This window comes from Lepidochelys kempii, chromosome 7 (genome assembly GCF_965140265.1).
Source record: "Lepidochelys kempii isolate rLepKem1 chromosome 7, rLepKem1.hap2, whole genome shotgun sequence".
NCBI lineage: Eukaryota > Metazoa > Chordata > Testudines > Cheloniidae > Lepidochelys > Lepidochelys kempii.
In genome coordinates, this window is record NC_133262.1 from 94,771,144 (window position 1) to 94,785,843 (window position 14,700).

The following is a 14,700-nucleotide window of genomic DNA, read 5'->3' on the forward strand; positions in this document are numbered from 1 at the left end:
TGTCGGACTTGGGCCTGAGACCCAGGACCATGTAGGGTGGAGGATTTGAGCCTGGGTCCCTTGGGAGCTCAGACCCAAACTCCATTGTTCTGCAGCATGAATGCAGCTTGGGCAGGCCCCTCTGGACTCAGGCCCTCAGTCTGCCAACACTATCCTGCAGTCTTATTGGCTGGTGTTTTGTCCTCTCCATCCCAAGCATAGCAAATTGATTCAGCGGAAACAGAAGCACACCCCTTTCCCAGTTGTTCAAGTACAGTAGTTTAACTTTTCCATTTTATCTGACCGCTGAGAAGCAAATGGATTAAACTGTCTTCTGCATTTGCAATGGCAATTGACCAGAAGAAGTCCTTTGACAAGTGTGCTGCCTTCTGGTCATGGGAGCACAGCTACATTTTGGTGAATCTGATGTGAGGCGAGCAAAACTTCCAGGAATGACTACTTGTACCAGGAAACAGAGAAGTAACTGGCAGCATTGAGGATTCACCAGACCAGTGACCACTGCAGGGAGAGGATTAAGTGGCTCAAGACCAACTATTGGAAAGCCAGTGATGAGAACCACACTTTTGGGAACTTGTCTCTATCCTGAGGAGTTTGACTGGGTGTTTGGTACTGTGCAAAGCACAGAGCCACCAACTCTTCATGACAGCCTGGCCAGCCGGGATGGTGACTTTCTCACCCACGAATCCAGTATAAGACTGGAAGGGAGTCAGCAGGCACAGGATGAAACTACTGAAGTAATTTGCTGAAATCAACTCCCAAAGAGGCTTAGTCACTAGAGCAGCTGCAGATCATCCTGGATGTCTACTTGGAGAAGCTTTTTGATGCCACCCTTGGAGCAGCACCCTGCTGCAAAACTGGCAGCAGAAATGCAAGAGACAGAAGTCATCCTGGAGTGTGGTAAGTTTGTCTTCATGTTTTTATTAATTTAATAATGGGAGGGGTTTCCAATGCAAAAGTTAATACCAGCCTCTGGTAGCAGCATGTATCCGTAATGGTGGATTGCATGCCAGAAGCTTAGCACCCTCCTCTCCCTGCTCTTCACTATCAACACCTTCTGGAATTCAAAATGGAGATCGGGAAGTACAAACTGTGAAACAAGCATTTAAAAACAAAGGTTTAATAGAAACTCACACCTTCATGCAACAATGTGCCAGGGTGTTAAAATATGGACCTTATATTGCTTTCCCTGTTACTATGCTGCTCTGTACCAGCCCAATGGTTTAACAAGCTTCCTGTAAACCGTGAACTGTATTGGGAGGGAGAATGAGAGTGAAATGCAATACATTTAAGCTAAATGTAGTCCATGGGTGACAAAATCATTTGTCCAAAAGACAGTTGGGGAGTTGTATGCAGTTCAGAACTGTGCCGAGGGGGCGGAAGGTTGTTGTGGAGTTCTTGGCAAGTCCATTTTAGCATTTGTTTGCATGTAGGCTCTATCAGAAGCTGTGAGGAGACAGTAATCCATGTGGGTGCTAATATAACATCTGTTGAATTGCCCCATGACTTTTGACCTAATACCAGGTACTGATAGCTGCAAACCTTTTCCTGTAGCAAGAACTCCAGATAGGCAAACACATTTTGGGAAATGGTATACTTCTGAGAGTCACCTTGGTACATGACCAAGCCAGTTCACCCATAAATGTGCTGTTCAGTCAGCATAAGTTTGAAAACTTCTGTGGCATATACGGCTAGTTTGCAATGAACAGCTTGAAATAAAATATCCCTTTACCATTCTGGAACCACAAGAATTGTTTTGTCTTCCAAAATGTGAGTGCGTGAAATAACAGAGAGGGCCTTATGTAGTAAGCTACAGTCCACTCCCTCATATGCACACCCAAAAAAGCCCAAGGTGGTTGGCAATTTCTAAACAAAAAACAATTTTGATTTTTAACTTACCATTCTCTGTGCACTCTTTTCACTGAAATTAAGCGGGTTCTGTCCATGGAACTTTTAGAATCTGAAGCGTTCCTCTCTCAATATATTGAAGTTTAGTTTTACAAAGTGCTTTTTTTTTTTTTTTTTTACCATGACATTTCATGGGGATTTTTTCCTATGCTCATGCACTGAGCCATTGGCATTACTAAAACAATAACATACTGTTTTATGTCTTCTTGCAGGTCCCTCAACCTGAATTGGCCATTCTGCCTCAGTAACTCAGGCAGACTTAGGCAGAACTGAGTCTCAGAACTCTCATGGATCAGTTGAAGAGGAAGTGTTACCTTGATGAACTTAGGGTTGACATTTGGGACAGGGCCAGCAAGCAGGTGCAGTACCAAAGAGAGAAGGATTCACATCATGTGGAAAGGCACAAGCAGGCTGCAGAGCTTGAGGACAGAATTGCAGTGAGGAAGCATCACAGTTCCTGGAACAGGAGCATCACTTGAGGGAAGAAGACTAAATGTAGTAGAAAGACCTGTTTTGAGAGGCAGCTTTCACTAATAGCTGCGAGAGTGCAAACTCCTGCGGCGCCTGCTGCTCACCCTGAGTCCCCTCCACAGTACCACAAACTACAGACCAGGAACACTTTGGACAGTTCCCTGGTTGGATGGCATATGCAACTGAGACATAAGAGCTGCTGGACATGGCAAATCTACCCACTTGCTGTCCTGCACCCCCATCCAAGCCCCCTTTCCCTTGCATACTTCAATCTCCGTGCTGACTCTGGCCCACCTGCAGGCTTCCACACCCGTGCAGTGGCACCAAGTGCATTCTAAAGGAAGGGAAGGAAGAACATTCCAAAGGACGCACAAGATTTAGGGGATTGTTTTGATAGCACTGGTTTTACTGTTTGCACTGTTCAGTGTTTGGTTTATGCATTGTGTTTTGTTACTGGTTTTGGTGTTGGTTTATTAATGTTTTGGTGTTCTAATGGCAGTTGTAATGTAAAATTTTGGGTTGTTTGTAATACATCCATGTTCACAAATAAAGGCTTTTCTTTAATTAAGAAAATGTATTGCCGTCGCTAGGTCACATCATAGAAAGTGTGTTTTGAATAATAAAGATAAACACATGATAAGGCACAACAGGGAGGTTGTATCTTAACACAATCTTTCTATATGTCTGTGTACAGTAATCCATAATGTAAATGTGCAGCCTGCTTCCATAAAGTCATCTCCTCCTTATGAAAAATTCATAACAATCTGCTCCCTAGTCACTGTATACAGTGACAGTATCGCCTTTTCATTGCATGATGTGATAGTACCTCATGTACTGTAAATATTGCTGTACAAAAACATTCATAAACTTACTATTCTCCCTCTTCCATTGGCCTATGCAAATCCATAATGTGGGAACACAGAGTATCCCAGATTTCTGTGCTCAGGTGCATCATGCTCCAGCTGTCCTAGGTATACCAGTTCAGCAATCAATGACTGTCAAAGCTTCATAATCGGTGCAAATGGCTCACATTTGGTTTCACAAAGATGATGAAGAGCATAGCAAGCCACAATAATGAGGACTTCATTGATGACCCAGGCATCTAACGTGGCTGTAAACAGCACCAGCTGGATTTCAGTCTGACAAACGCACGTTCAACCACCATTCTGGACCTGCTGAGAATGCAATTGAACCTTCTTTTGATAGGCCCTCTGAGATCAGGATATGGATTCATGAGACAAGACAAAAGGGTGTATATAGAGTCCCCAGGATAATAGTGGAGGGGTCTAACTACACTTATGACAATGTCATTTGGTGGAAATAGTGTCTCACCCTGTCCACAAATGTAGACTCCTGGTTGCTGGAAAACACTGGCATCGTGAATTTTTGCAGGCAGCCCACATTGGCATCCGTAAATTGGCCTTTGTGGTCTACCAGGGCCTGCATGATGATGGAGTAGTACTCATTGTGATTTGTGCACTCATGTATTCCTTGAAGAGGGCAAACTATAGGGACATGAGTCCTATCAGGGGCCCAATGCAATTTATAAACTCATTCTTTCAAAACCAGCAATTAGTTCAGGGATATTTATGCCCATTACCTTTGGGTAAATCACATGCCTGATTGCCTCAGAAACCTTTGCCATCACTTTACCCACAGTTGACTTTCCAGCACCAAACTAGTTAGCAAAGGACTTGTAGCAGTCTGAGGTCACCAGCTTCTAGATGGTTATAGCAACCCACTTCTGGACCAATATGGCCATCCTCATGCATGTACTGTGATGCTGAAGGTTCAGGGCAAGCTGATCAGAAAGCTCCAGAAGTGTAGCTTCATGTGAAAGGTCTGGACCCTCTGTTAGTCATGCCAGATCCACATATGGAAGGGAAAAAAACTCACATTAAATATGCCTTATGGATATTGTTGTTTCCCAAACATTCTGTACTTAACCTTCTGGCCTGCATAAGTGATCTTGTGATGTCATAGCATGAAAGAGAACTTTGACTCTGTGATTCTTAGGTCTAAGGCAGATATTATTCAGTTGGCACAGAGGAATGTTGAACCACTTTTATTTACTGGAGGAGGAAGTGAATGTAACACGGCACAGTAGGAAATAATCGAACGCTTTCTGCTACCTTCTTCTACGTGATCCTTTCTCCCTATTTGTCAGCAACAGTGTGAATGAATTGACTGAGAATGTAAAGGTTCAGGTTTGTAGTACATTTCCCAATTCATGACTAGAATGAAGTATCTGATGCATTAATTAAATGAAGTTTGATCACTCATAAAATCCTAAAATTTAGAGATGGAGAAGTCCTAGATTACCCACTCCATGTCCTTATCAGCAGGATGGTGCCCTGCATAACATTTTCAAGTGCTTTGTCTTAAGTTTAAACAACATTGGCAGCAGGGATTCCATCACTTCCTTAAGAAGATTATTCCATCGTTTAATTGACCTTGTTAAAACTTTTTCTTGGTGTCCAGCCTTAAAAGTTCCTTTGCTCGGTTTCATCCTGTTACATATTATTCCTTCTCAAACAATTCTTCCATTTCCCTTATATTGGTGCCCTTTAACTGTGTAAAGATTTTTAATCCTATTCCCCTGTAGTCTTTTTTTTTTTTTTTTTTTTTTAAGACTAGCGATATGTATATATTTAGTTTATTAGCCTGATGTGCTAAAAAAAAAAAAAGTTAGAGCTTGTGTTTATTTAAAGAAACTGGAATCGTCCATGTAAAATCTCCTAGGTTAAATTTGTAGATTTCTAAGTTAAATTTATAGATTCTTTCTAATTGTGTGTGTGCGGGGGAATCCACCTAATTTCTATCTAACCTTTTCCACCAACTTGCCCACACTGAGTATCCATTCCTCACGAATACTATATTGCAGTGGCAGGATAGTGGATTAGGTAGTTGATGCAGTAGTTTCATCTCTAAGCATGTAACCTGATGTCCTGCTGGTGAAGTTAAGACATGCATTTCTGTTGCCTCATGTTACGTTCTCAATTTAAAATGTGTGGTTATGCCCATTGTTGTATGAAATGTAGTTGTAGCCGTGTCGGTCCCAGGATATTAGATAAGGTGGGTGAGGTAATATCTTTTAGCGGTGATGCTCGGAGTACCTTTCCCAGACCTGTAGAAGAGGTCTGTGGGGCTCCAAAGCTTGTCTTTCTCATCAACAGAGGTTAGTGCAATAAAAGATATTGCCTCACCCACCTTGTCTCTCTGGTTATACCCATTTCAGCCCTCAACAAATCCTTGAACTGTAGTTAGGGTTTTGTGAGTAAAACTAGAACCAGAGTTTCTTCTCCAAATAATATGAAATTTGTCATTTTAATTGGAGATCAAATTAATCCTTAAAATTCAAAAAGCAGAAGGTTAAATAAAAAAGAATCTCAAATTAATATGGCTTAATCATGATATTTAAAAGAAATCTCTTGAGGTTTTTTTGGTGCCTGACTCAATATTTTTGAACACTTGAGGTTGGAAGTACTGTCCCCCTTAGCTCTCTTGCATTGCCTTGCACCTTGCTGTGTACCTTTTATAATCTGAGAGTTTGCCTCTGCCCTGTTAGACTTCCATAGAGGAAAGCAACAATGCTCTGTTGGGAAGCTGTGGCTACCTGAGCACTGATTGCTTCTGCACCACGTATGTTCAGAGAAGCTCTGTCAGAAAATGAAGGCAGAAGCTGGAAACAAAGAAATACAATTTTAAAACTCTGCATGTCACTCTTTATCTTCTCTCCCCCCCCCAAAAAAAAATATGTGGAAGGAGGGGTTATTTCCAAATCCTAATTAAATGTAGAGAATGTTACTGCGGTAAGAGTTATACACACCTGTTTAGAGAGGTATATGTTAAAACTCTTAGCGTATATTATTTTGAGCAGTCCCATGTATTATCCCTTTTAACACTATATTTATAAATATCACAATCATAATTTTTCTTGATTTATTATAAATGTTATGTTTTTCCTCCATGATACTTTTTAACTGGTAATGCTGAAGTAATACAATGTACGAAGTGTGCTTGTGTTATGAAATGACTATATTGTAACAGTGTTTTTCTTTCTGTCTTTTCTTTTAGGACCGGAATAGGCCCTATGACACTTTTAACTTGCACTCTTTGGAAAATTCTTTAATGGATATGATAAGGACTGATCATGAGCCTCTGAAAGGTAAACACTACCCTCCCAGTGGCCCACCAATGAGTTTCGCTGATATAATGTGGAGGAATCATTTTACAGGTTAGGAATATTCATATGTCCATGCTTGCTTGGTGTTTAAACAAAAATCAACTTTTCAATAATTGCTATACATTTTCTGCTAGTAAACAGAGTGGTGCATATTTAAAGCTGCTATTAGCCCATCTAAAAAACATGACTCAATAATCTCAGATGACCAAGGCTAAATGTGTGTGAATGTAGTATGCCATATGTGAAAGATGATGAATTCCAATGTTATCTAAGCTTTAGTTTTATAGAGGCTTGTTTTTGTTTTCCGTCGTAAAAAATTGCTCAGTAAGGTTGTCAACTTCAGTCTTCTATTTCAGAAAACAAGCAATTAATAAGAGTCCAGTTCAATTTTTAATTTTGTGTAATTTTTTTATAGTAGACCATTTTGCATGAATCATTAAGTTAGAAGATAGTGATCTAAAATATCCCCTTTATCGTGGATATTAAAACACAATTTAAAGAATATCTTACACACACACACACACACACCCTAGCAACTGTAGTAATACTTGTGTGATCCAGTGTGAGATCCAAGTTTGACAGCTGGTATTGTGATCTCCAGACTGGCATTGTTGTGAAAGCACCATGCTCAGCAATAGAGAGATGGGGTTTTATGTCTCTCACCTACCCAGACAGTTGAGTGATGGTGCTGACAAGCTCCAAAGTGTGATGGCTGTGACACAGGACTGTGTGTGTAGTGTCAGAAAACTGAAGGAATGGAACTTTGAGTTTTGAAAGGGGTAAAGAGAACTCGGAGGGAAAAAAAGATTAAAGAGATGTATCAAAAGGAAAAATATTTCTTGCTAATGTGATTTATACACACTAGATTCAGTTCTTGCATCAGACAAGTATACGAATTGTCATGTGTATGGTACTCAATCAGGATGTGACATATAGGAACAGACTACTTGTCTATCAAGTACAATATCCTGGCTTGCGCAGTTGTTACTACCCAATACTGTCATTATCTCTGCATATATAATGACAATTGTTGTTGGTGCTAAAGTTGGGTGATAATTGCAATTAACTCAATATTTGCTCACTCAAAGACTGTTACTACTTTCCATCCTCAAAGTAAAAATCCTTAGCAATTTTGAAACAAGGATGTGCAGCTATTCTCAAATTTAACAAATCAGCAAAGATTACAAAAAGACAGATGGATCTGTAGATCGGTTTAGCATGAATTAAAACCCAAATGGATGGATTGGAAGTAGTGTAACTTATTTGCTTGGTGGATTCAGGGAAATATTGATGATTGATTACTTCTTCAGGAGCAGATCTGCCCTTTCAACTGCAGGGGTACAGATGAAACTACTTCTACCACTCAGTTGATGCCACATGAGTGAGTGGTCTGGGGAACTTTTTTGTTTACTAATTCATGCAATTGTACTTTTACATGCAGAGATAATGAAAAGGGATCTTGAGGTCATAGTGGATCACAAGATAAACATGAGTCAACAGAGTAACATTTGTTGCAAAAAAAGCAAACATCATTCTGGGATGTATTAGAATGAGTGTTGTAAGCAAGACATGAGAAGTAATTCTTCCACTCTACTCCATGCTGATTAGCCTCAGCTGGAGCCCAGTTTCCAGTTCTGGGCATCACATTTCAGGAAAGACGTGGACAAATTGGAGAAAGTCTAGAGAAGAGCAACAAAAATGATTAAAGGTCTAGAAAACATGACCTATGAGGGAAGATTGAAAAAATGGGTTTGTTTAGTCTGAGGAAAAAAGATGGGGTGGGGGGGGGGGGAGGGGATGGAACAGAACAGTTTTCAAGTACATAAGAGGTTGTTACAAGGAGGAAGGGAAAAATTCTTCTAATCTCTGAAGATAGGACAAGAAGCAATGGGTTTAAATTGCAGAAAGCGTGGTTTACCTTGGACATTAGGAAAAATTTCCTAACTTTTAGGGCAGTTAGGCACTGGAATAAATCTTTGTCATTGGAGATCTTTAAGAGCAGGTTAGACAAACACCTGTCAGGGATAGTGTAGACAGGGATACTCAGTCCTGCCATGAGTGCAGGGCACTGAACTAGATGACTTTTCGAGGTCTCTTCCAGTCCTATGATTGTATTATATACACACACACGCACACTAAATATTTGAGGGCAGCAGGAACTAAATTTTTCCACTGTTGTTGATCTAAGATTCAGGTATCCATGGTGAGATGGGTGAGTTGGTTTCTAATTAAAACAGCTACAGTATGTGTGAAAAGCTAATAAATATATCTTTATGTGGAATACAAAAAAAGTTTCAGAACAGGCAAATCTCAATCAGCTGTCATGGATAACATTTTGTTTTCTGTGCAAAGGGTAGTTGTCAAGTCATCAGCAAAGATAGAACATGCTCTCCTAGCCAGTCAGATCTAGTAGGTGGAGTTTTTCCACAGATGCTGCTATCCAGGGCCAGCTTTGGTAGGAAATCCAGAAGAACTTTCAAACTGCAAACTGTCTGGATCTGTGGGAGCATGTGACTTTAGTCAAAGGGGGACCAGGCAGATGGTTCTTCAAAGTGTTTCCCTCTGCCCACAAACATAATCTGTCTTCCTAGGATTCAACTTCAGGCAGTTCTTCCTCTTCTGTAGATGCTGGAGTATGTTCTGTCTTAATCAAACAAGCTACTACAATTAATTTAATGGAAAGTAATACTCTCATAGTAAGTAACTGAAAGCTTCAGAGAGACTGGCGGGTGGTTTACGACTACTCTCAGTAAGTGGACATATCTCGTTTAGCTCACTAGGTAGAGCTACCACTCTCAAATCCAAACATTCCAAGTTTGTTTCAATTGAGATGGATCTCTCCCAAATTAGGGTATCTTTAATTTGAGAAGATTACCTTTTTAGTTTAATGAATTGCTCACCCTTGGTAAAATAGGCTAATTTGCCGAAATTACTCTTGCTAGTATGCACTTACATATCAATTGGCTTTATTAATCGTACTAGTTCTAGTATTGTACAAGCTTTCAGACAGATGGGAGAGGTGAAAAGACATAGCAAAAGCACTGTGTTTGGAAAATAGAGGCAAGCATTAGCTCATTCTAGTAAAAAGTTTCACTCTGCCTTCCAAACTATACAAATCTTGGAAGCTTCAGGCCTGTTGCAGAGCCAATATGACTATTTCAGAGAATATGTCAGCCTGCCAGTGGGCAATGAACAAACTTTTCAGCAAATATTCAGTCTTTTTTGAGATGGCCTTTTCATATTCACACTTATGTGATACCTTGCTTCCAGCACTGCAGAGCTTCAGAAATCTTCTGGGAAAGTGGTGTCTACTGGGGCCACAGGAGCCCTGTCATTTGCCAATAGACTTTTGAAGTAGAGATGATTAAAGAGAAGTGTGGCCCCCACCTGCTTCTGTTCCTTCCTTTTCAAGGGCCAAATGGAAATGTAGGGATTTTCTCTCTGCCTAAAATGTTTTTTGTTTTTGATTTTTACCCCCGAGGGAGGGGTGTGGGTTGGTGGTGGGAGGTGATTCCAAATTCCCTTGGGTGTACTTTAGTTATGCCATTACATACCTAGGCCAAGATTTTCAAAAATAGGACCATAAAGTTAGGCCCAAGATCTTGGTCCTAGGTTTTTACTTTGAAGTAGGGTTCTGGAGTACAACCAGAAGGTCTAATTGACTTTAAGGATTCAGATATGAAGGGCAGAATTAAGTGGTGTGCAATACATCATTCCCTCCTGGGAGATATCTCAGCCCCTTGTGCTCTGCCATTTGTTCTATGTGGGGAAAGTCCATTCTTGGATCACTGCACTTGTAAGGCCATCAATCACAGGCCTGTACTAAAAGGCAGCGAAGGCACCATGCCTTTCTTGGCTCTGACATATGATCAGGTGTTTGTTCACTTTGTGCTGGGATACTTTGAGTTTGTCTCCTTTGTGCTTGGTTCCAACAAAATTAGTAAAGGACAGGACAGAAAAAGTGCAAAGGGATCTTCAGTGCTGGAGTTCTCAGCACCAACCTGGAAAAAGAAGAAAAAACTTAAGTGTCTAGAGAGTATGCAGTTGAGTTATTTGCAATGGCACTGGCAATACAAGGAACTCATTCAGCTTTGCCCATTTTCCTGGTCACTAGGATTCCTGGTTCTTCTCCAGTGATAGTCAATGTTAGTCTTTCGGCACTATCTCCAGAGCATAGACTGTTTTTTTTTTTTTTTTTTTTTTTTTAAAAACAGGAGTACTTGTGGCACCTTAGAGACTAACTCTAAGGTGCCACAAGTACTCCTGTTCTTTTTGCAGATACTCAGCAACCTGGTTCTTTTTAGTGCACTTTTCTGGGGGGAAACTCAATAACCAATTCTGATGAGGCTGGACTCAGATGGAGTCCCTGATACTCTGTTCTGTGAGTTTTCCAAATCTGCCTGGTGTGGGCTTATAGGCCCTCAGGCGCAGCTCTTGGATCAGGAGTGTGTCAATATCCTGGGCTCTTTACTCCCTTGGGCTCCAAGGGGTGTTCTCAGCTTCTCCAGCCTCTTGGAGCGCCTCATTTCAGGCCCCTTCCCTTGCCCTCCCTCTAGCCCAGTGACTAGCTGGCCACACTGATAATTTTCCTTTGCAACCATCAGGATCTGGGGATCCTCACTTTCTGCATCTCCCAAGTCAGTTAAGGTGTCATTTTCCAGTCACTTCTTGTGCCACCTGACCAGTTCCAACATCTGTGGCCTTGTCCCCTCTTTTGGCCAATATTCCTAACCACCTGTCATATTCAGAGGAGGAAGAAGGGGAAAGGACTTGGAACAACCTTTTTTATGGTGAGCAAAAGGGGATTTCTTCAGCCTCAAAACTTCTAAGCATATATGTGTGACAGACTTGCAAATATCCTATAATATCCACAACAAATATTATAGCATTAAAATAAACCTTATTGAATTAGTTAATACCTTTCAAGGTACATTGTATTAAAATGCAATTATGTATGTGCTGTTGTGGCACTGTGTGTATGTTCTTCAGTATAGAGGCGTGATCCTAATGAACGTCCTCCATTACCAGCTGTGATAGGGTCAGGCCAGATGGCTACAGGAGAGTGATAGAAGGTAGATACATTAGCCCTAGATTAAGCAGGTCTCTTTTCCCTGAGTAAGATAATGGACTGTTCCTGAACAATCAGGAAGTTGCTGGAACCAATTATGGCAGGCAGGCTAATTAGGACACCTGAAACCAGTTAAGAAGCTACTAGAATAAATTAGGACAGGCAGGCTAATAAGGGCACCTGGTTTAAAAGGGACCTCACTTCAGTTAGTGAGGCACATGCGAGGAGCTGGGAGCAAGAGGGTGCAAGGAGCTGAGAGTGAGAGGGTGTGCTGCTGGAGGACTAAGGAGTACAAACGCTATCTAGCATCAGGAGGAAGGTCCTGTGGTGAGGGTAAAGAAGTTGTTGGGAGGAGGCCATGGGGAAGTAGCCGTTGCACAGCTGTTACAAGAAATGCTGTAGACAGCAGTGATCCAAAGGGCCCTGGGCTTGAACCTGGAGTAGAGGGCGGGCCCGGGTTTCCCCCCCCCCCCCGCATCCTGCCAACTCCCTTTTGGATACAGGAGGAGTTGTCCTCGACTCTGAGTCCCACCAGAGGGGAAGGTCCCTGCAGGGATTGTTCTCCTTCAGTTTCCCCATGCTGGCCAGTGATGAGGTTAGCTGAGTGAACAGCAGGTTTGAGCCACTAGCAAAAGTGGCCAAACTGAGGGCTGCCTTGAATCTCTGAGGTGAGCAAATCTGCCAATAAGCACAGGACCCACCAAGGCAGAGGAGGAACTTTGTCGCACAGCCTTTGAAGTCCCGCTCGGAGGAGGTATGCATATACTAGTTCAAACTGGATTCTCCAGAGACAAAGAAGACTTTTGGATAAATAGCTTTAGTTTATACTGACTGAAGGCTGCCTTCCTGATCCAGCAAATGGACAGGATCCCTGGTCCACAGAGGACCCCAGTGCTTAGGGGAGGATTGGAAGGATTTGGCCTGCTGAGGCCTCATAAGACAATGTACTTGTCCTGAGCTGAAGCTCTGATGGACTTGTAACCACAAGGATGCCCTTAGGGTGGTGTATTAAAACACTGCATTTCCCAGAGCCAGTATGAAAGTTGGGAGGAATTCTGCTGAGCTTATTAGCATACATGTAGGTTCTTTTATTGTTTTTTAATGTTTTCTCTGTAATGCTTTTTACCTTAAGAATAAAGTTGGCTTGCTTAGGAACTGCTACGTGGTACCTTATGTTTGTAGCAATTGGACTGTTGCCTGCCTCTGAAGAGAAAGTAAGCAGGTGTCCTGTCTGTGCTGGAAAGGACACAATGAAGGCAGGGGAACTGTCCAGTCTGGGAATACCACAGTCAGAAGGGAGAGAGACTTGCGTCTCAGTCTGAAAGGAGAAACAGTTGGGGAGCTGAAAGCCAAGAGAGTACCCTTACTGAACCACTGAGAGGAAATTTGCAGCTGCAGTTTCTCTGAACTGTGACAATATAGTCACTGTTTCTCTTTCACAACCACTTTCAGGAAATTTCAGGGGCTATTACAACATATGTCCAAGGGACCTGGATTTGGAAAGTTCATTTGACCAGGAAAAGATAAACTGGGAGTTTGACATCTGAAAGTCCCAAAGGAAAAGGAAACTCTCTCCCTATTAATGATGATCTACTGGACATGGCTAAGGACATCTGGTTGATATTAGCCTTGTTCAGAGCCAGATGTAAGAGGGTAGACTGCCTTCATCAGGTGCCAGGATAGAGGGGGCAATATATCCTAACCTGCTCTTCTTCTAGCTAGCTCATTAATGGTGCCGGAGCTGATGAAATGAGGAGAGGTTCTAAGACAAGTTTGGGCTCTCCTATCAGACCAGGATGCCAGAAAGATTGGCGTTTGGATGAGGAAAGGGTACTTTAGGTACCTCTGTAGTCAAATTCTGTCATGGGCAAGATACCAATTTAATCTAATGGGCCATCTTCTTGAGGAGCGGATAAAGGAGCTGGTGACTCAGGAGCATGTAGTATCCACCCACATCCTCTGGGCAGTTGAAGTTGCTTCAGACTATTCATGGCATCAGCTATTTCTTTCAAATTATACTTTTGCCTCTTTTTGAATTAGGCCTTTCATCTAAAGCTTAGTCTTATGTGAGACCTCCTGTTCAAGAGGGAAGAGTCTTTTCAGCCTCAAGATGGGCAAGATGCTGGAGAAAATGGAAGGACATCAATTCCACAGCTAGGTCTTTCTGACTCTTCCAACAAGGTCAGAGAGAGGCATCCTCTTGTGGTGTCATTCTCAGGCTTCCAGCCTCAATTCATGAAGATATCACCTCAAAAACCTCAGAAGAGGCAATAGTAAGCAACTGTGATGAGGCAGCTGAACAGTGATGGCTCAGCAGAGTGGTGTGCTGAATCTGCTACAGTGTTGCTGGTTTTTTCCTCTGTTGTGCTCAGGAAAATGCAAAGTCATCAGCAGGAGATTCTGTGGCAATTCAGAGGAGAGTTAGAAAAGTGGGTCACAGAAGGAGGATGTCTGGCCCCTAGGAAAAGTGTGGCATATGAAAGCAAGTTGAATGACATTGAGACCCTTAGGTGCTAGAAGCATACAGCCTTAGCAGATGAAGCACCTACAGTGCATGCCTCAGTGCACCAATTGTACACTAGTTACTGGGGACTTGCAAGACAAAGTTTGGTACTGCAGCACATTAGAGACCTTACAAAAGATCTACAATTACACATTTAATTACCATAAAGTGCTGGGCACAAGAGATGCTGGGCTTGAATAAACCGTTTTGCTCTTCCTCATGTTGCCTCTTATCCTGTTTTAGTGATCCTCCCCAGGCAAAATTGCTCAGAGCAACGATAAGCTCTGTTAAATATATGGGCCTTGGAAGAAGTGCCTGAGCTATACAGAAGAAAAGCTCACAGGCACCAAGAGGTATGTTCCTCAAGTATAAATATGCAGAAACAACACACTCAAATCATAGTTAAGATGGGTTTTACTGTTTGTGAAAACTTAGAAAATAGTGTACATGCTATTTCTATTTCCCTATTGCCACTTAGCACATCTTTGTAAGATAAATATTTGCTGAGCAGTTTCCCATATACCTATGTTAGTCTGTGATTGTTTGGGACTCTGACTACATATACAT

At 41.8% G+C, this 14,700-nt stretch overlaps 1 protein-coding gene across 10 annotated transcripts in view; it reads left to right on the forward strand.

Annotated features, from left to right (window-relative positions):
- Window positions 1-14,700, forward strand: part of CPEB3 (cytoplasmic polyadenylation element binding protein 3) — a 189,742-nt gene that overhangs the window by 43,386 nt on the left and 131,656 nt on the right. For 8 of the 10 annotated variants that reach the window (XM_073353901.1, XM_073353906.1, XM_073353907.1 and 5 more), the window contains exon 3: window positions 6,454-6,613. In XM_073353901.1, coding sequence (XP_073210002.1) covers window positions 6,454-6,613 — 160 coding nt within the window. The remainder of the gene's footprint in view (window positions 1-6,453; window positions 6,614-14,700) is intronic. The other 2 variants (XM_073353908.1, XM_073353910.1) reach the window with 1 other exon arrangement.